The sequence below is a fragment of the Pelobates fuscus genome, chromosome 3 (assembly GCF_036172605.1).
Source record: "Pelobates fuscus isolate aPelFus1 chromosome 3, aPelFus1.pri, whole genome shotgun sequence".
NCBI lineage: Eukaryota > Metazoa > Chordata > Amphibia > Anura > Pelobatidae > Pelobates > Pelobates fuscus.
In genome coordinates, this window is record NC_086319.1 from 43,778,361 (window position 1) to 43,801,760 (window position 23,400).

The 23,400-nt window shown below is 39.0% G+C and overlaps 1 protein-coding gene across 5 annotated transcripts in view; it reads right to left on the reverse strand.

Moving 5' to 3' along the window:
* The window catches only part of NAV3 (neuron navigator 3), a 662,176-nt gene that overhangs the window by 110,125 nt on the left and 528,651 nt on the right, over positions 1-23,400 (reverse strand). For all 5 annotated transcript variants that reach the window (XM_063446980.1, XM_063446978.1, XM_063446976.1 and 2 more), the window contains 2 exons: positions 16,797-17,763; positions 13,525-13,640 (listed from right to left, as the gene is read on the reverse strand). In XM_063446980.1, coding sequence (XP_063303050.1) covers positions 13,525-13,640; positions 16,797-17,763 — 1,083 coding nt within the window. The remainder of the gene's footprint in view (positions 1-13,524; positions 13,641-16,796; positions 17,764-23,400) is intronic.

Genomic DNA, 23,400 nt, shown 5'->3' on the forward strand with positions numbered 1-23,400 from the left:
TTTCTAGATATTAGAAGCACATCCTATATCTCTTGAGACTCTTCAATATAGACCTCCGACTCTGCCATGTTATTTTCATAAATGGAGGGGCCTTCCCGGAGTTTCTTGTAATTCGCTTAGCACCATTAAAAAAAAGTATTAATATGGACATTTTTTACTGCATAATAAATAAGAAAATTGTCCTTCGTGTTAATAGACTGATATGATTTTAAGATACTTTTGAAAATAAATAAATATAGGAAATGCAACTGATTTAGGGGAATGTTATTTAGCTTTTTCCTACTTTTGCAATCCATGCTTTAACAGTTTAATATTTGTTAACAATTATTTTTTAATAACAAGACTTTAATACACAAAATATTTCAGAAAAGATATACCAGTTTCTTTAACCGACGAAAAACACAATATGGAAATGTGGATAGAAAAATATATAGAGAGCAGACTTGGGTGCTGCCAAAATTAATCCAAAAATATTCGGATGGAATCATTTTTGTTTTGTCCAAACCAAATTCCGTCCATTGACGCATTTGTTTTTGGGTGCAATTCAGACATGATTTTCGTTTTGGAAATTCTAGTCGGACGAACAGAATTGTGCCGAACAGTTCAAAAGAAGTCACACAGGGTTATTTACTGAAGTCTGAATTGACACACACTATATGGGGCAAAATAATTTGCACTTGTACGTGCAAATCGAACTGCAAAATCCTGACATTGTTCATTATTCAACAATTATATGATAATTTTGCAAATATTGCTACAAACGAGCCTGAATAGTAACCCAAATGACAGCTGGACCAAATGCTTAAAATAAACTAATTCTAAAAGAGCACTGGCAAGAACACCAAAACATATATATATATATATATACACACATATATATATATATATATATATATATATATATAAGTATTCACACCGAGCTCCCATGTCCCTCCTTTTTCTCTAATGCAAAAGTCTGAACATGTCATCCATATAAACGTCATAAACAAATGGAGCACTTAAGAATATAATTTGGTGCACGTTAGTTCGACTTCCCATTCAAAATTTGGTGAATGGATAAAAGATTTGATTTTCATCCGATACCCAATTCATCCCATGTCTAACACAGAGTATAAAAGTCCAGCATATCTGCTATAGGTGGTGCAGGGTAGGACACACACTTTTGGCACAATGATTATGCACAAACAAATTGCCCTTTCTCACATATAAAACGTACATATATCAGCATGGGTGATTCCACTCAAGCACTGCATACAGTATACAGAAGAAAGCTGCTAAAGTTGCAAAGTGGGCCATCATGTATCACCGCAGCATCCATCAATATCCTACCAGGAACCTGATACATTCTCATTGTCTCCACTAAAGATCCCAGTGAGGCTCAGGAACAAGTAATAAAATTCCATATAGCAATAGTCACAGCAAGCAAGGTAATCCACGAATATCCCAATATGGATCCCAATGACTGGACGACACACAGCATCAGGAGCAGAACTAACTTTTATTCCAACCATCCTTCTTTTAAAGCTTTATCCCATGCAAGGGAGGGATTCACATCAATTAGTACAGTATCCAATAGTGTAACCGGCACCTCCCACACATCTCCTCCCCTCATTGTGACACATAATCCACTTATACATACTACAGTTTTACCCGATTTCTGGATGTACCCCAAAACAGTCAGATAGAGTTATACAATGGGTACCCCCTGGTAGCCCTGATCTGGGTGACCAACATATTCAAAATTCACCCAGATCGGACCAGGGGTTCGGTAATTATGTGGTAGAGACAATTTGACCGACCGCACATGAGGTAGTATCCGAAAAAGGCTTCATGTGGTTTGGCCTTGCAGTCGGTCTCTGTTCGGGAGATATATTGCATATAAATCCTTGCCATCCAGAGCTAAACTTGCATTCGTATCAATCCCCTTGTTCGGGACATTTATTTTACCGAACAAGGGGGCTGGTTGGCCCCTCCGTTCGGGATTTATGGAGCTCTGGAGGTCTCAGCGGTGTTAGGGTAATCGAGTGCCCGATTTGAGTTCCAGACACTCGACAACCTAACACCGCTGATATTTTCTTGCGTAAGATGGCCGCGTCACGCTGTTTGTATGCCGAAAGGCGACCACCCAGATACATACAAAGTAACGATTATAGGGTCAATTAGTTTGCGGTTACATGGTGTGAAAGGCTTAACAAGGGACATACTTCGCTCTGGGGTGGTCCGATGGTTCGGTATGAAAAGCGGAATGAAAATACCGAACAATCTGACGAATGCTACATACAGTATGGATATACATGGGAATAATTACACAAAATACACATTTAAACCAAAATTTTGAGGACAGCCAATGCCATCCGCTACACTCATCATAGTCTGAAATGCTGATCAACCTCTAAGACTGCAATATAATATATTAAAGTGTCTCTGCAACCAGTAAAAAAATGTTTAGCTTTTCATATAGATAACATATTTATGAAAAGTTCATAAAGACTGCAAATTAATTTAATTGGAATTCCATGGTACTCAAAAGATATCATACAACAAAGTAGTTACTACAGTTTTTCATGGTAAAATCATATGACAATGACCATGACAAAACTTGACAGGATCCAACATAGACATCAGTGTTGCACATTAGTGCATGCGCAAGATTACAGCATTGACATGGGCTTCTGGTCAATGAAGCGCCAGGAGCTAAAGACAAAATATGGTGATGCCCACATGGGACAACATCAAGTATAACTCACCACAGCTGCAACCCTCAGTCACCGCACCCCAAACAATGATGTCATTAATGCAAAATATGCAAAGGCACCAGAAGTTGACAAAGCCACTTTAAAAATCTTAGTGTTACATCCAATGTATTGCATTCCTTTAAGGAATCCTTTAAAGTCTAAACTTTGTTAATACAAATGTTTAACTTGTCCTACTAATTGTAACACTAGCAATGTAAAAGATAGGCAGCTTGAGGTTTTTTAAACATATATAAGGAACAGATGAGCTAACACTTACATATTTTTGCTAAATTTAAGCTAATTTGGAAAGACTAAAAAAACTAAAAAAAATAACACATTTTTACATTGAATTAAAATAATTGACATAAATCAACACTTCAATTTTACGCAAAAAATAAAAGTACATTCTTAGCGGACATCCACTCCTCCAGAACCGATTAAAACTCTGTCCAGGTGCTACTTATAGCAGCACTTGAAAGGAGGAGCATGGCATTTAGCTGTACATGTGTACCTCTCATCCAATCCAGACATATTGATGTCTTTGAAGGTAGAGGTGGTGGCTGCAGTGGAGAGTATAATGGTAAGCAATCAAGTTACAATTTGGTGATTAGACCTAGTTATTCACTGTATGAGGTCTGTTTCCTGGTGATGTTTGTTGGATATACACAATTAATCACTGAAATGTAAATAGTTACAAATGTAAAGTGTATTTCAGCTGTCAGACTGTACTTCCCAAACTTGATATATTCTCCAAGTTATCAGTTTGATTACTTTGGACTTGAATTTGAAATTTGCCATGAATTCATCTTGAAAGTATCCTTCTAATCAAAACATGTTATTACAAGTTGCATTGTGATCTATGCACTACATTAAATTCAATTTCTTTATAGCATAGATACAACTCTCGATATATTGTATTCAAACATTGCAAAGTCTTTTTAAGAGAATATCATTTTAAAGCTGAATATTTCAATACAACATTCGAAAAATAAACTACAGCAAAAATAGCTCCGGATTATGCAGTGATAGTCCTTCAGATAGTAAAATAATATGTTTTAAATACACATATTCATTAATTACATTACATTTATGTATCATGTATCAATAATATTACTTTAACTTTTTAAATTCCATAATAAATCATATATTGTATTGTAGGAGCACTAACTCAGGCCTTCCAATGTAATATTTTAGCTCACCAAGTATTTCAGAGTAGAGTGCTTGTTCTAGGTCCACCAGCATAGTCATGATGACTTCTTCATCCAGGTAAGCTGTCCCTTCATGTAGGTAGTTATCCTCTTCCTCATCTTCTTGCCAATTTTTACTGATGTCACCTAGATGGTTACAGAATGTATCATCAATTAATTGACCGAATTCTTCAGTCAAGTTGTGATAAGGTTCCTTTCTACTTGAAGACATTTTAGAAATAGGTGGCATGTTTTCCATTTCCCATGTTCTTGAAGCGGTTAGGCAATGTACGGACTGGGAGAAGACCCTCGAGAGGCATCTAGTTTCAACTTTTTCCTCCATTTCTTCATCACTGATTTTCGATCTTGACTCTTCATACCAGCTTTCTTGGTAGGAAAGTACCACCCCATTTTCTGCACCTCCCCTGACAAAGGACAAATTAGTCATGGACTTTTGCTTTCGAAGACATGTGTTTCTTCTGACATCTTTGCTTTTAACAAGTGAGAGCTCTGTAGGGCGTTGCATCTTTTCTTTAAAAAAGGTTTCTCATGGTTTGAATGAAAATTGAAATCAATGTCGAGAAAAGAAAAAAAAACTTCTGCACATTTTTCTTTTCAAGTCTTCTACCTTGAAGATCTGATGTTACATTTTGTAAAGCCAAGCACTTCAAAAGCTATCATTTTGTCTCAGCTGCAGAGTTAATGATGCCTTTAGGAACCCTCTTGTAATATGTAAAATATGCTCCATCAATGCACGAGTCCAGCTTAAAAGTAACATCCAGCTGTCTTTCTCCAGTGAGATGCCAGATGTATCCGAGCAAATTACCTTCATTTCTGCAAATATCTTTAATCCAAGCAGGAGCTCATTAACCTTATATTTTCCTCTTCCACCTAACGACTCTTCTTAACGCTGAGCTCCAGCACACTTTGCATTATCTGACACAGTGCTGCAAGTACTGTGTTCACGTCAGAGCTCGATGCAAGCTAAAAGGAAGCATTGAGGCAGAGATCTGCTGCACAAGTCGCTTGCTTCACATTTTAGTATTCAACCTGCATTCTCAGATCTATGAGTCTTCTCTTGCACTGCAGTACACGCTGCTGGCTGCTATGGTAGCAACACAGCCTTCTGCTTAGAGCTACGACTGCATCAGCTGCACAGATCATAGTGTCACAGGTTCAACACACAGTTAATAGTTCACAGTGACACTATTCATTTAATCAACATCAGATTAAAAAGGTAGAACAGCAATCATGTTTTACCACTTAAAGGTTCTTTAACATTCTAAATGATAATGAAATCCCGTAGGATTGTATCACTGTAAAGTGTCTGCGCATTATGCTATTATGCTATTCGTTAGCAGAAAAGCATTGTTTTTGTAACAATACAAACTGGAAAACCGTCACAAGGAAACAGCCTTGACATCTTTCACCCTATAATACAAAGACAATTCTAAATTGCTTCTCTGTTACATGTTTAATGTAGAAGGGTCTTACAATATGAGACCCCAGGAAGTTCATTTAAATTATAAAGAAGTACCGGCTAATGTTGAGAGTTCTGCATATAGTTTATATTAGATTTAAAGAGGAACTGTCATGTCTGAGGTTTTTTCATATTATTTGTTCTTATCAAATACTTTCAATCATGCTGGCGGTCAGCATGCAGAAAGCATACAGAAAAGAGGAGACATTTAACAATATTTCAATTTCTTCTTCTAATTTTAATATGTGCCCAGGTAGTCCATGGACTAAATTGGAATGTGAAACAATTTGCAAATAGCACCAACATATTCCACAATGCTGTACAATATAAAGCAATACAAACATTTCATTCTAAAAAAAAAAAACACATGTTGACACAAGGGGACTGTAGGTGAAGATGGCCCTGCCCAAAAGAGCTTACAATCAAGGGATGAGTAACAAATACATGACGGGAAGTGCAGATACTAGAACGAGTGCGATAATGGGACAGTAACAGGTTGTCAGCTGAGCAAAGATGCCATGCTAGATCATATCTGCTAACGAGGGAAGCAATGTAAGCAGGGATTTTGGTTATGGAGAGCTTTGTAAGTAAGCAGAAACACTTTGCACTGAATCCTAAATGAAACAGGAAGCCAGTGTAGAGACTGACAGAGGAGAAAGATGTGAGAGTGGCTAGGTGAGTGTGGCAGAAGAGTTCATTAAAAACCGTCCCACAAGCAGAGGGTTACAGAAATAAAGGCAGGAAACAACAAGAGCATTGACAAGTGTATTAGTTGCATCTTGAGTGAGAAAGGGGCAGATGTGAGAAATGTTTTTTAAGGTGTAAGCAACAGGATTGGGAGATAGATTTTATGTATGTGGTGAAGGACATTTCAGAGTCAAAGAGTATGCCAAGGTAACGCGCATGCTGTGTAGAAGTTTTGATCTGGTACAAAAGGGGAGGAGGAACCAGTGAAGGAGACACTGAGTGAGCGACCCAAGAGATAGAAAGAGAACCAGGAACGACCAGTATAATCAAAAACGTAAAACCCAAGTTATAGGTGATTTTCAGTGTTTTATTAAATGGTGTAATTTCCAGAGAATTGATTCTTCCTTAAGATGAGATTTGATTTTAACAGGTTGAATCATGATGCAACATGCCTTTTACAGATTGCGTCATCAGTCTTCAATACTATATATTTTAAGAGTCCGATAGTGACAGGGTGCTGTTTCCAAAATGTACCAATATGCATAAAAGGAATTGATCCACAGCTCTTGAGTCTTTCAGATCTCCCTTTATGCGAAGAGTGGTAACCTATGAAATCTACAAGACTGCCTTGAAAACACAATATTTTAAGAATAACTGCATTCTGTAAGATGATAGAATCTTCTAGAGACTAGTCATGGATAGGCTCTGTAGGAGTCATGTATAGGCTCCATGGGGGATATGGAATGATGGTTAGACCTTCATAGATGAAGAGGATATATCACTGGTTTCAAGAAGAAAAATATGATTCTCATTATAAAATTAAATACTCGAACTTTTATAACCATCTCTAAAATAATCTTTTTTTTAAATAGAACAAATAAATCCCGCACACTCGTATGTGTTATTCTAAGATTTCGGTAATGGATTTTTCCCTGTCCACATAATTGGTGGGATCAAAGACCCAGGACAAGCTGGTGAGCACTGGTTTATTGTCTATCAATGCTGGCTTACATATCTTTGACTTAGTATAATAGACTTGAGGAAGGACAAATATAAAATGTTTATAGTATCAAAATACTTTCACTTAGTAGTTTGGTATAGATAATGTTTTTATTCTAAATACACTTTCTCAAACGCTATCGTTGAGATGATTTATGAGAGTATGTCATTGTTGAGATTCTGAGAGTGAAAAAAAAGGTTCTTAAAATACATAAGAAACTAACAGATCCTGACTATGATGGAGCAACGCCAACTGTCATTGAAAAGTCAGAATACACTTTAAATAATGCGTTGCTGATACTGTACTGTCATTTTTCTCCTTGATGTCATCTAATAAAGATTTTAAGGCATTCAGAGTAACTATTTCCCTCTGATCCAGACACACTACGATGAGAATATGGACACAAAAATAAGCTAAGCCGTGTATATAACATACACCTGTAAGTTGAGTGATGAAGACATTTTTCTAATCAGAAGATGGAGACTTCTGGGACTTGCTTCCTCTAATTTTCATTCTGAATTATTTGCATATAATTTTTTCATAATGTATTTGATTATGTTTTTCAAACTGTATTTGATTAATCTTTCTCGTTTAAAAATAAATGCGGAGATACAAATTCTATTGAAAGGTTTTGATGTTTGATGAGTTTATTTTCAGGAATCATATCATGATAGAAATTTGTTACAAATACCCATTATTTTTAATTAATTTCATGTGAATTGAAGTGGTCACGGTAGTTCTATGTGCAGAATTTTTGTTTCAGTTTTCTGCTGTGTCATTAGCCAGCCTGGAACGTGAGTTGTCCAATACCTCTCGTCAGACTGTCCTCCGGGATATCCCTTCCCCTGCAGTGGATGGGGCTGACATTACTGCAGGAAGAGCAGGATGCAGGAAGAACTTGGCCTTGGTGCAGGATTACAGGCACATTTTGGCTTTATAAAAAAAAAAAAAAGGGGGGGGGGGGGGCATGCCAGCCAATGTTGCTCTAACAAAGATGTGTTATTGTTTTTTTTTGTTAGATTAATCATTTACATTTTCGTTTGCATTTCTGAATTGCCTTTCTGGCAATTTAGACTGTTTCTAAATTAAATTTACTTCCATTAGATATATAGGGGAAAAATAATTTACATAGTTATTGTCAGGTTCCAAAACTGACATGTAAGACTTTTTCGTCTATTACTGGCCCTTTAAATGAACTTCATGATTTTTTCCTCTAGTGGCCTCCCTAGCCACTAATCTATTCACTCACCTTCATAACCTCACCTGGATTAACTAATTAGGAGGCTTGGCAAGTCTATTCCCGGCACACAACAGTGTCTTGACATTGAAGTCTATGCTCTGATAAAGAATCTCTGTTCCTGGTAATATCCTGTATTTTATCTACATTATTTCATTCTTTAGATCTTTAGAGAACTTACCTGCAGTGCCTCATCCTGTACTCATCTGCATTTCCTCATACTGAAAGGCACTAACCTGCATTACTTCATCCTGAACTTGCCTGAATTATATCTTACCGAAAGACTTTCCTTATCAGCTTCCAAGAATCCTTTTTTGTGGCGTATTGCCTTCATTGAAGAATCTTAACTGCTTCAATTGCTGCATCACTGCATGATCTCGTAAGCAACCTGCATTATATTATTTTGGAAAATACCTACCAGTTTCAACCTCTGCAACTCTGCATGATCCTTGTCTTATCCTAACAGGTATTTACGTATAACTAGCTGCATTGCAAAGTATACTGGAAATCCTTAACTACTTGGTATAACTTCAAGCCTGCTTGTATACGAAAGACTTTATTCATTTACATACTAAAGATCTTGTTTGTGGCATATCGCCTAAACCCTGTTTTTTCTCACAAAGTATCCTGTTTGTGGCAGACTGTCCTTTATTCTTTATTGTCAGTAAATTTGTTATTTCTTATACGACAAATAAAGTTTTAACCAATAACCCTTGCAATCATCTCCTCTCTGACCTGCTCAGGAGCATGACAGTTACATAGACTGAAAAAAGACATGCATTCATCAAGTTCAGCCTTTTTCAAATCTGTTTTGCTGTTTATTCAAGAGAGGGCAAAAAAAAAACATTCTAATTTTGCAACAAACTAGAATGAAATTACTTCTTAACCCCAGAATGGCAGTCAGATCTCTCTTTGGATCAAGATGTTACCCCATTCATTAAAGATTATATTCCGGAACATTATATTTTTGCAAATATTCATCCAGTTGCTGTTTAAACATCTGTACAGACTCTGATAAAACCACCTCTTCAAGCAGAGAAATTTTTATTACTGTAAAAAAACATTTCCTTTGCCTTGGACTAAATCTCCTTTCTTCCAGTTCAAAATGTGTAACATTGTGTCTTAAGTTTAGTCCTGTTTCTGAATATATTTCCAGACAATGGTTTGTATCGGCCCTGAATATATCTGTATAATGCTATCTTATCACCTCTGATGCTCTGTTTTTCTAAACTAAATAGATTAAAATGTTCTTCATAACTAAAATATTCCATGCTTTTATTAATGTTGTAGCCTGTCTCTTCACTATTTCTAGTACTATAATATCCTTCTTTAGAACCAGCGCCCAAAATTGCACAGCATACTCAAGGTGAGGTCATACCATTGATTTATAAAGAGGCAACATTTATTTTTCATCCCAAAAACGAATGGCCCTTTTTATACATGACAATACCTTACTGGCTTTAGCAACTGCTGCACCTCCCTGATTAAAACAAAGCAAAGGGCAGAATCCAAGCACATTCGCTCTACAAGTGTTTGCACAATGAAGATATATGATTGACATTGCACATTGTAACCTATTTTGTCAAATTTCATGCCACTGGGCTATATTTCATATTCTGCAGTTTAGCCATCTGCTCCTTGTTTGTTATTTTGTTGCCAGATGAAATTTCGAATACTGAATTCATGTGAAAAGTTTATCGGTTAGGCAATGTTAGACAGAAACATGGACACAAATATGTAACATTGTCTGTGTTACACAAGGGTCAGAAAAGGAAAAACCTAGCCCAAAGATATATTCCACAGAGAAATACACTGACACACACATGCACTCACATATATACACACATGCACATATGCCAGGGCACACATTTTACCCTATGTAATACATAAATTACATAGGGTAAAATGCAGCCTCCTCAGAATATCAAATTAAGGATGTAAACCACAACCACTTGTCATGTGGACAGGCAGGTTGTAAAATACAACACAGAGTATCCAAAGAAAAAAAGAAAAGCTCATCCCTATGAAGCAAGTAAATACCTTGAGCATTGCATGCCTATCTATGTTCTTATTCATGCCTATCTAGGTTCTCATCATGCTTGACCCACCTCTTTGTTAGAATTTCTAGTCTCAAAAAAGAAACAAGCAGGGGTCCAGAGCACCCACACTAAATCAGAATGCAGCTTTTATCACTGCTTGCTTCAGTGATAACATTTGTATCATTTGTTATGGTGAAGGGATGAAAATGATATCCAACTTTAGTGGTCAATTCATTGAGCTCATACATTTTCATTTCCTCAATCACATTGTCTTCTCCAGTGATCGCCGCCTCTCCTGCCCGGTGCCCGGTGAGCACCAGGCCACACTTGCCATGCAGAGGTGAGTAAGACTCTGTCGAGTTGCTGACCGCTATTAAGCATGTCGGGTCGGTCAGGTAGGAGCAACATTGCTGGGTCATCCCCTTCTGGGGTGAAATTCGCTTGTTGATAGCTGCTTAAAGTGAGATATTGAGGGAGCTCACACGAAGTGCGTCTTTCCTCCATGACAGCTAGGCCCCACCCCCTGGAAGCTGCATTCTTAGTGAGAGGTGGGACAGTGTAGCTGCTGCTGATTTAATAGGGAAATCAATAGCTAGGCTAGTGTATTCAGTGTCCACTACAGTCCTGAAGGACTCATCTGATCTCTGCTGTAAGGACAGCACCCCAAAAAGCCCTTTTTAGGGCTAGAACATCAGTCTGCTTTTTTTTTTTCCTGTGTAATCTAATTGCAATTGCCTGCTTGCCAGCATGTGTGTCAGGCTCACAGCGTATACTGTGCCCACTTGCCCAGTGCCACCACTCATATCTGGAGTCACAATATCTTGCATTTAAAAAAGAAACAAAAACTTTTTTGACTGTAATATAATAGCAGTCAGTTTCCTTCACACGTGTGCGTTTTAGGGCCTGCCAGGGCACAGTGTCACACCAGTGCAACTCATATCTGTAGTAACAGTAGTGTACATTTAAAAAACAAAATACAATTTTGACTGTAATAGATTGAATAGCAGTTAGTTGTCTGCAAGCGTGCGTGTCAGGCCTACAGCGTCTACTCTGCCAACTTCTGCCAGTGCACAGTGCCACTCATATCTGTTGTCACAGTAGCTTGCACGCATAGTACCACTAATCGAAAACAAAAATGACAGGCAGAGGCAGGCCACCCCGCAGGGGCCGTCGTGGTGCTGTGATTCCCTTTGGCCCTAGAATAATGCCCAGTGTTCAGAGGCCCCGTACCCTGAACTGGAAAAGTTCTGAGGACATAGTTGACTGGCTAACACAGGACACCCAATCTTCTACAGCTTCCGCTCGGAACCTTGACGCACCATCCTCCTCCAGCTTAACTTCGGGCACCTCTCAAGTTACCACTCGCCTGCCTGCCGCCACCACCAACACTAGCACCACATCCGCTTCACTTGATCTGTCAGAGGAGTTATTTACACATCCGTTGGAAGAAATGAGTGATGCACAACCATTATTGCCAGAGGATGTAGATAACAGGGATATGTCTCAGTCAGGCAGCATTACACACATGGACGTACGGTGTGATGATGATGATGTTGTACCCGCTGCTGCTTCCTTTGCTGAGTTGCCTAGGTCAATAAAGTCTAGATAACCTCACCTTTATTAAGATGAATGAGGGATGGATCCCGAAGGGACTGACAGTTGGCGATACATTCGACTAAAAAAGGCCTGATGAGGGGACATAACAGGGATTAAACTGATAAGAATAGTACTACTTAACACACCACTCCTATCTGGTGGCACATTAGATTGCATGCACAGTGTCCCAAATTTGAAGTAGGAGGACCGACCAAGCATCTTTTTCCATCTCCCGGTTCCTAAAATCGATGCCATATACACATCCCCTAATAGGGGATGTAACAGGGATTAAACTAATAAGAATAGTACTACTTAACACACCACTCCTATCTGGTGGCACATTAGATTGCACGCGCAGTGCCCCAAATTTGAAGTAGGAGGACCGACCAAGCATCTTTTTCCATCTCCTGGTTCCTATCGATGCCATATACACAGGGGACGTAACAGGGATTAAACTGATAGGAATAGTACTACTTAACACACCTTATAATAACGCAGAGAGAGGCAACGCAGAGAGAGGAGTATGAAGAAGAGGAGTCAGAAGAGGAAGGTGGCTTTGAGGAGGTGGAAGACCAAACACAGCAGGCGTCCCAGGGGGCTTGTTGTCACCTTTCGGTGACCCTTGGTGTTGTACGTGGCTGGGTGGAGGAAGAGACCTTCAATGACATCAGTGAGGACAAGGAACGAGACATGGCTAGCTTGGTATCCAACCTTGCGCAAATGGGGAGTTTGCGGTTGTGCAAATGGACTGTTTGCGGTGCGTTAAACGAAGAGTTTGGTCTGTCACTGTGAAGCGGGCGTAACCCTTACACTACCTGATCGATACAACATCATACTTGATGTTTTAAAGCACGTTATTCCAAACAATTTAGGAATGTTAGGTGATTTATGCCATTTATGGATTAAAACCAGACTCTGCATCAACTATGTAATTTTCCATGGGAGTTTTGCCATGGATCCCCCTCCGGCATGCAACAGTCCAGGTGTTAGTCCCCTTGAAACAACTTTTCCATCACTATTGTGGCCCGAAAGAGTCCTTGTGGGTTTTAAAATTCGCCTGCCTATTGAAGTCTATGGTGGTTCGCCCAATTCGCCCGTTCGCGAACATTTGCGGAAATTCGCGTTCGCCATTCGCGAACGGAAAATTTTATGTTCGCGACATCTCTATTAGACAAATATGTAGAAAAAAAATGTTATTACAGCATCTCTCTTCACTCAGAATTTTTTTTATTCACTCAGAATTTTAGGTCACTATCAAATGCAAATAGGCAATTAAACACTGTAGCAGATTTACACAGTGTTTTTTATACAATAGCCCAATTCTTCGAAATCTTGTCTCGTCATCAATATATTTCCTTACATTTTTTTTTACTCTATAGATACACCATTATAGAACATTTTAGGTCATGACTTAAATGTCCATAATCTAAGTAACTTTATGATATATCACTTTACTTTTTTTTTCTCGACCCCCTCCCCCACCTTATCCATGTAAATTGTGTGCTGGTATAGAGAAAGCAGAAGGCTGTGGAAAATGTGTTACATCCCAGTTGGGCTACTCACCAGATATCTCCTCGAGGCACTGTTTGGCAGTCTTACTGTATGATGACTCAGTTTTAGTTGGACTTGTGCAAGAATCAGCAGGCGATACAGAACTATTGTCATTTTCTGAGTGTGTTCTGCAAAGGAGAAGATTTTTTTTTCTTTTAACACTGCTAATCTTACTTAGACATAATATATTTTCATAATGATATAAACTGTTTAAAATTTGCATTGTAAATTAAAATGTTAAATTAAAAACATCATTTATCGAGTTTCCCAAAAATTATGTTTTCAATTGTAAATAAAAAAAAAAGAACAAAAATGGAAACGAATTTGTAGCAACGTTGTTATAAATAATGAAGTAAAGTGCTGTTATTAGAGGCGATACACTCAGGAGATTACACTGTTATCTCACAGAAGCACCAAACCACTTGAAAATGATTGCTGGCTTTAATGTCGGTTATGATGTTCGTAATCAGCTCATGCAGATAAATGTTTACTATCAGAGGACATTGCTTTGAAGAAGGAGCAAGCCTATAAGACTATGGCATTTATAATGTAGCTTTTTAATATGAAATGTATTTTTCAACCATGGAAGAAGTTGCAATTCTGAAGATTATAAACACTCCGTGATACCCTTCAAAGAATGATGAACAGAACAGCTTGAACGGTTGGCAGAGGATTAACATGAGATTTCCCTTATGTATTGTGTTAGCCAGTTTAGAATTTTCTGGGATGCCACCTGATTAAATGGACTACTGAAAAACTATAACAATTAACCTTTTAACATCAAACTACAGCATGCCTGACGTGAGCATTATATTGGCTAACCATAAATTGTGGATAACTGACAAGGGAATTTCCAATTCGAGGCCAAAAGATCTGACCTGGAAAAATAGTTTGAGGATTTATGCAGTTCTGTTCTAGATTTTGCAAATCCCTTGTCAGTTCTCGATATTTCCCAGTCAGTGGATAACCCCAGTAACGCACATACACATAATATAGCGTTATTCCTTAAAACTTGAATAGTAGTAAATTGAAAACCAATTTGCAGTTTTCAGGCTAAAATATTTGGTACAGACTGAATCTACAACTCAGCTATAGTCACAGCTTGGGTATTGTAGCCTGAAATTTTCAAAATCTGTTCTCAGTTCTCTAAAATTCAGTGTTTTGTGAACAAAACCCCTTGAGTCATCAAACAAACGTATTAGGGTCTAAAAGCATTAACACTAGAGATGCTAATTGGGTCTTAAAGAAATATCAGAGGGTCCAATGATGGGCTTCAAGATCTTTCAAGGAGCTCTTCAAGTACACGCATGTTAAGTGTCTAATGTAAATCGGGTTGGAGATAGTATTAGTGGTATATATTGCAATCCTTTGAAGGTCCATTTCAGGCACTTTCGTGCAATATCTAGATGAGGTTGCGGTTAGTTATGTACTTTAAAGCAATATTCTAGTTCTTAGAAGGAACACTACATGCACCCACAAGATAGGTGCAATATTTAGGTTAGGGAACAGTCTATTAAATAATATATAGTTGTTACACATAAGCTGTCTACACTGTACCTCCTCTCTGCTAGGAATGCTTCACTTTTTTCTCTAGAAACAGTTGCAGAATCACACATAGCTGTGTTATCCTGAGAGCAGCAAGGGATTTTACGTTCTGCAGTTTACATATCAACATTCTACTGAAAACTGTAAAGTCCGCCAAAATAAGGGAATGTGTTGCGCCAACTGTCTCTTCTACTTTCATGGTTTAATTCTTATATAAAGTTAATTGTGCGCTGTCCAATAACCCTATTGTGAGGCCTATAGTGTATACTCGGAAATATAAAGTTATTTTGACCAAAACAATTCCTGGACTCATAAGAGCATCCTGTGGATTTGCAACAAATACAGAAACTTCAAACATGTGGACATTCTGAAAAAAATATACCCACTTGGTGTGCGATAGAGAACTTAGAAATGTTTTTGTAATGGCAGAAATGCTATTGTATTGTTTGCAGCTGTGTGATGGTATCCTTTTTGGAGATGAAGGACCTTTAACTACTGTTTAGTTTAAATAGTAACCACCAAAAATCTTGAGTATCATTTGTCAGAAAATTGTAATAATGTATGCTGACTCCAGGATGTTTACTTGCTTTAATGCATGGCACTCACCATCCAGGTCACCCTGAAAGACATGCGATACAGGACAAACAGTACAGGTCATGGGCAATTTAGAGATGAACTGTGTCCTAATGTATTTTACTCCTGTCCTAATGTATTTTACACCCCACCTCCTATAGAATGTAAGCTCGATTGAGCAGGGTCCTCTTCAACCTATTGTTCCTGTAAGTTTATTTGTAATTGTCCTATTTATAGTTAAATCCCCTCTCATAATATTGTAGAGCGCTACGGAATCTGTTGGCGCTATATAAATTGCAATAATAATAATAATAACTACCCCAGCCTTCACTACCTTCCAGAGAGAGCTGCTGAAGAGGTCTCTGCAAGGTCCTAGTGCCCTCTGCAGGGTCCTAGTGCTTGTGCACTAATGATAAACCTGTGCTATGCTACCCAGGGACAGTCCCCAGATGTGGGTCACCAGGGAACTAAATTGGGATGGAGGGACAGGACCCCAAAATTGGGACTGTTAGAAGACCAGGGAAGATACGTGCCTTTCTCACACAATTTTCTGAATGGGAAGGCAATTATAGACTGAAAAGTCTTGTACTGGGCTCTTAGTCTATCACCAGCGCCCAACCCAAGGCTTCCTCATTGAGGTCTCAGACTTTGCCCTAGGATGGGGATTCAAGCTGGCAAATGCTAAATTAACAACTTCAGGGTTAGACAGTTCATAAATGATATAACCCCTTAAGGTTATATGGTGCCATGGATATCCTTGCACTATAACAACTTTACTGAGAATAAGTTGTTATTGTGTCTGGAATGTTCCTTTAATATGCCAATACATTAGTAACCAGGTCATGACAAGGCAACAAATTTGCAGCAACAAACAAACACTGTAGGCTGTGATGGATGGATAGAAATGATAGGTTTAAGAAACAATTTTTTTTTTATTTCACACATTTCGCTAAACCCATTTTGAGTTCATAGAGTGTCCATCAACTATTTTATGTGTGGTAAAGGTGTAACCTTGTAGCAGGATTGCATTGTTCACATGTCCAAAGACTTACTTGAGAATGAGAGACATCTTAACAACTTCTTCTTAATACATAACAAAAAGCCTGTATTGATTGGGATTTATTGTTGTTTTGCATGTATTGTACAGAGAGAGATAATTTGCTTACCGGTAAATGAAGGGGGCCACCGTAGCAGTATTGGGGTGAGTGTGCTGCTGTTGAGGAAGCTGTACCGCTCCATTTCCGGTGAACTGAACACCAGCACCGACTGTACCTGTTGAAGCAGAATGGGTTGTGGAGGAAACGGATACCTTCCCTTCTGAGGGAGTTGTTACCTTTTCACCTGATGTGTTTTTTTGCGATGACGGAGTCTGGCTCCCTTTTGTAGTCCTATTTTTTTCTGGCTCTTTTGCAACTGCAGAACCTGGAGATGTGGTCTGCTTTGCTGCAGGCACTTTTGACCCAGGTTTTGGTATTCCACTTGATAAAGGAATCATGCTTTCCTTTTTAACTGTGGCAGGCTTGTTTCCCTTTGGAATCAAGCTTGCAATTTTTGAGCTCTTTTTTGATCCCTCAGACATTTGTTCTTTTTCTTCTTTAGCAGATTTCTCGCTGTTTGATTTATTTTTGTCTCTGCTTTTGTCATCTTTCTCCTTCGGCTGAGGCAAACTCTTTTTATTGCTGACATTTTTGCTTCCAGCTTTGGGAGGAGTCAATTTAGGTGACACTTTAGGGATACTTAAGTTGGAACCACTATCATTTTCATCACACTCTAAAAAAATCTCATCTTCTCTAATGACCTCGTTTGATGATGACTGAGATCTTAAACCAGGCCTAGTATTGACCAGTTTAAATTTTTCAAGCATAGATTTTTGCCCCGATGAAGGCGTTTTAGCTCCTTCCGACAATGGAGGCTTCAGTCTGTCTGAAGACGGTGTGGGTGAGGTTGCAGGGCTAGGCTGCTTCACAGATAGCATGGTAGACGTGGCACTGTGTTTGACATTCATGGATTTACTCCGCCAAGGCTTGCTGGCAGTTGGAGAGGGTATGGCAGAGACCACTTGCTGACCAGAGCTAGCGGGGTATTGCACATTTCCATTCATGCCTGCAGACTGGTGAGGGCCTTTTGGTGATTCTACAAAAGATACAAAACCACATTTAAAAAAAAAAGCTTTTTAGCAAATAGAGGTAAATAAACAGTGCAATAAAATAGTAATAAAGAGGTAGGCAACCTTCAACACTGCAGATGCTGTGGACTACATTTCCCCTGATGCTTTGCCAGCAATATGGCTGGATGATAATTATGGAGATGTAGTCCAAAACATCTGGAGTGCTAATGGTTGCCTACACCTGTACTAATATATGCATCTATACCATCCTCAATGTTGACAATTACATTTGTAGTGATCAGTTGTTCAAATGTTAATTAGACCAGAAGGCAAACAGAAAATAAATCAATGAATCAATAAACTAATGAATAAATCAAACAAAATAAAGGAAAATGCATAGAAGGCCCCAGACCAACTTAAGGTATCTAACAAATATTCTCTAAACACATGCCCTTTGTGCAGCAGGATGAGAATTTATAATATTTACAAAGCTGCTTCACAGATGATCCATAGTGCTTACTCATTCTATGTGACATTGCTTATGAGATGTGGAGTAAATAAACCATGTGAGTGTCCCGCTAATCTCATATTAAGATTGAAATGCACAGTGAGTGTTAATCGCCTGTGTGTGCTTTATGTTCTAATATTGATATCCAGGGCCGGACTGGGATAAAAATTCGGCCCGGGCATTTTTTTATCACAGCGGCCCACTAAGAAGGGGTGGTGCAGAGAGGGTGTGTTTTGTCGTCACTAACGACAAACACGCCCCCTTCTCAAAGTGCAGGCCAGGGCAGACCATGCGCAGAGCTCTGCTAAAGAGCTCTAGCATGAGAAAAAAGCCCTGTATTTGTTCTGCACAGTGCAAGCAAATTTAATAACATGCTTGCACTGTGTTTCCTTGCAACTTGTCTCTGGTGTCTCTATAAATGGATACCAGGAGACAAAAATGCCAGGAAAGAGTATCGTGCTGTGTTTGGAGCCTGCTTGTGGGATTGTGTGTGTTTGTATAGAGTGAGCTGATTGTGGTGTGGTATTGTGTAATACGTTCGGTTTTAGTCGTGTTGTGTTTGTGGTGTAATGTAGTGGATATGTGGCTAGGGTCTGTAAAGAATGTGTGTATAGGGGATGTAGCAAGTGTGTGCATACAGGCTATAGTGTGTGTGTGTGTGTGTGTGTGTATATGTGATGTAGTGTTTGTAGAGAGTGTGTGTTTACGGGTGTAGTATGTGTTTGCTTACAAGGAATCTAGTGTGTGTATAGGGTATCCAGCGTGTGTATGTCAGGAATGTAGTGTGTGTGTGCGTGTGTATATATATATATATATATATATATATATATATATATATATATATATATATATATATATTGGAAGTATTGTGTATGTGTGTGGTGCAGTGTGTTGGGGAGGTTCGGTGTGTATGTGAGGGGTGCAGTATGTGTGTATGATGGATGCTGTGTGTGATGTGTGTGAGGGTGCTGTGTATGAGGGTGCTGTGTATGATGTGTGTGAGAGTGCTGTGTATGATGTGTTTTGTGATAGTGCTGAGTGTGATGTGTGTGAGTCCTGAGTGTGATGTGTGTGAGAGTGCTGTGGATGATGTGTGAGAGTGCTGTGTGTGATGTGTGTGATGTGTGTGAGAGTGCTGTGTATGATGTGTTTTGTGATAGTGCTGAGTGTGATGTGTGTGTGAGTCCTAAATGTGATGTGTGTGAGAGTGCTGTGTGTGAGAGTGCCGAGTGTGATAGTGCTGTGGATGATGTGCGTGAGTGCTGAGTGTGATGTGTGTGAGAGTGCTGTGTATGATGTGTTTTGTGATAGTGCTGAGTGTGATGTGTGTGTGAGTCCTAAATGTGATGTGTGTGAGAGTGCCGAGTGTGATAGTGCTGTGGATGATGTGTGTGAGTGCTGAGTGTGATGTGTGTGAGAGTTCTGTTTGTGATGGGTGTGAGAGTGCTGTGTGTGATGGGAGTGAGAGTGCTGTGTGTGATGGGAGTGAGTGCTGTGTGTGATGGGAGTGAGAGTGCTGTGTGTGATGGGAGCGAGAGTGCCGAGTGTGATGGGAGTGAGAGTGCTGAGTGTGATGGGAGTGAGAGTGATGTGTGTGATGGGAGTGAGAGTGCTGTGTGTGATGGGAGTGAGAGTGCTGTGTGTGATGGGAGTGAGAGTGCTGTGTGTGATAGTGATGTGTGTGCTGTGTGTGAATGTTAGAAGGGATTGAGTGTTGGGGGGGTAAAATAAAATAAAAGAGTATGCATTATGTCCCCCCCTCCCTTCTTACCTTTAGCCTGGGAGGGGGGGACCGGCATGCTGGTGAGTGGGAGGGGGGGACCGGCACTCTGACACCATCCCTGGTGGTCCAGTGGTGAGTGAACTCTAGCCTGAGGGCTAGAGTTCACTCTCGCGAGATCCGGTCGTTGCCATGGCAACGTGCCGGATCTCGCGAAAGATCTCTGCAAGATAGAGCTCCGCCGGGTCCTCTCCCTCCCTCCCCAGCCGCATGTCTATCCAAGGGGGCCGGTGATGGAGATCTCTGATCTCCTCAACGGCCCTTCATTGAAAACAGCGGGGCCGGCGCTCGGATAGTGCCGGCCCTGCATAGACCGGCAGGGGAGATCCTGGGACCTTCCCCTGCCGGCCTCGGCCCATGGCCACCGCGGCCCACCGGGCATTTGCCCGGTGTGCCCGATGGCCAGTCCGGGCCTGTTGATATCTACAGTTGAGAGAACAGGGACTTCACAATCCTCTGGCTCATAAATATCTCCAGTCTTCCCACATTCTATTCCTCCAAAAGTGCAGGGGTAGGCAACCTCCAACACTCCAGATGTTTTGCACTACATCGTCCATGATGCTTTGCCAGGATTAAGGCCTCACCCACTCACACATATTGAAATTAACCAATTAGCTGTCATTAGTTTAACTACACCCCCAGCAATGTCATTAGCCAGTCTAGCTCAAGGTTCCAGGCTGGTTAATGTAAATTCTGTGCAAAATTGGTGTCTGACACAAGTACGCACAGCATGCTGGTGCTGACATCTAATGGCACCATGCCCCCCAGAAATGCCGCCTCTGATCTCCCCTCAGACAGTTCTCCCTGACCTTCCTCCACCTTCCGCGAGGGGGAGTGACATCAGCCAAAAAGGACTGGGCTGAGGGGAGAACTTTTAATTTATTGTTAATTTTTGACCACCTCAGAAAAGGTTACTCTAACCTACATACAATGATGCATTTGGAAGAAATATAATGTATTTTCCATTAAGGATACCTTTTTGTGTCACTAAACCCACTCCCTCTAGCATGTAAGCTCATTGAGCAGGGCCCTCAACCCCTCTGTTCCTGTGTGTCCAACTTGCCTAGTTACAACTACATGTCTGTTCGTCCACCCATTGTAAAGTGCTGCGGAATTTGATGGCGCTATATAAATATCATAATAATAATAATCATAATAATAACAGATATATTAATAGTGTTAACAGCTCAGTTAATTCAGCTAAAAATGTGCAATAAATATCTTCATATAACTCCTAGTTTTGTAAAAAAAAAAATGTAAAAACATATCACATCAAAATGATTACTATTTAAAACTGCATAATCCTTGTTCACCAATTTAGTTCAAAATTCACAAGGATAACATGTAATTAAAAAAGTGTCCACTGCATGTGTTGCAATTCATGGCTGTACTATATATCTTATAAGATGCACGTATAAAGGGAAACAGGAATGTATTAAGAAAGCACTGTCCCCATCTTGTGGCCAATGTGTTGATTAATAAATTTTAGTAGAAAAAATTGTATCATTTTACATATTTTGGTGCCAGTGTGGCTTACGAAATGCTAGCAGTGGTTAAGCCACAATTACAATGCTCTACAAAAATAGAAATCCATAAGTACTTTTTCTGCAGCACTCCTGGATAAAATAATTATTATATGTTACAGAAAATATTATTCAGTGATATGAGATCAGCTGTACTGAAAATGTCGCAACTGCCTTCAGCAAATTTTGACTGATAAAAATTAAATGAAAATAAACATTAATCCATATTTTTAAAACTGCAACATAAATATATAGCAGTCGCTCTAAAGCTATCTTTAGATAACTATCGACATGTTAGTCGCTACCAGTGAGTCTTAAATAACACCGACAAGATTACGATCACAGCTTTCTGATGAAACGTCAGGTGAAAAATGTACTATAACCAAAGTTAAAAAGTTAAACTTCAGTGTTTGCAATCTTTCTGAGCATTATTAAGCTGTTTTTCTAGCAATGTCCTCATCCGCCTATTGTTTCTGTAACAATTTGTAATTGTCTAATTTATTGTTAAATTTCCTCATTTATCATATATTGTAAAGGGAAGCGGAATAAGCTGGTGCTATATAAATAATAATTAATAATATAATAAGCATTATATTAATAATAAAATTAATAATAAAATTAATAAGAATAATAAGAATAGTAATAACATATCAAAATAATAACAGAATAATGTTCTCTTGTAGAATTCAACAGCAAAAAGAATTATATAAATCGCTTAAACACTTTCAACTACGTAACTAATATCCTGACTATTTGCAAATGGCTTGGTACATTAGCCAAATAAACACCTCCCATGAGTTGCAAATATTCTCACCAAACATAGTTACATAGTCCATCAAGTTCAGCCTTCCTCACAAATGCTTTTGCTGTTGATCCAAAAGAAGGCAAAAATACTTAGTCTGAAGCGCTTCCAATTTTGCAACAAACTAGGAAAAAATTCCTTCTTGACCCCAAAATAGCAGTCAGATGTCTCCTTGGATCAAGCAGCTATTACCCCACTAATTAGAAATGATATCCCTGTATGTTATGTATTTGCATAACATACATAACCTATGCAAATTATATCTGTTTGATCATGTAACGTAGATGAAGGACAAATAAGCCTGTTGCAGTTACATCATTCATCTAAATCAATAAAGCAAATTAAATACAGCACATGTCTATAATAACCCGACATGTCCTTTTTGAACTTATTTAACCCCTTAAGGACCAAACTTCAGGAATAAAAGGGAATCATGACATGTCACACATGCCATGTGTCCTTAAGGGGTTAATGAAACATATATATCAATTCTGAATCAGAATACAACAGGTTAATAACACACATCATCTACTGTAATCACTACTGCTTTTGATAACCTCCCACCTTTGATGTGATTGCAAACCCACAAAAGCCCCATTTTGTTCATTCTTAATCTCGATATCTTGCTCTACGAAGCTCGAAATTGCATAACTAATGACGACACAAGTTAAACTTGCTTTTTAATTTGATAATGACTTTTATCACTCGTGGTATTACTGCCGATAACGGGTCTGCATTATTGGACTGTTATACTGTAAACTTCAGTTCCTGTTCTGCGTTCACACAGATATGCCCTCTCAGGCCTCCCGTGCAATTAAGAAAAGACATTTCAACTCAATGCTTGGATTTATAAATCCTTCCTTATCTTTGCTCATTTTTTTTTACCTCAGCCATCGCTTCCTCTCTTCACACAAAATAAAATCCCCCAACTTTCTTATCAAATCCTCCCTCTTCCATATAGAATACTTTTTACAAACTATCCTAATTATCACAAATTCCTTCATCTAACCTCAACATGATCTCCGACTCTCTCACTTCCTCTCCTCATCA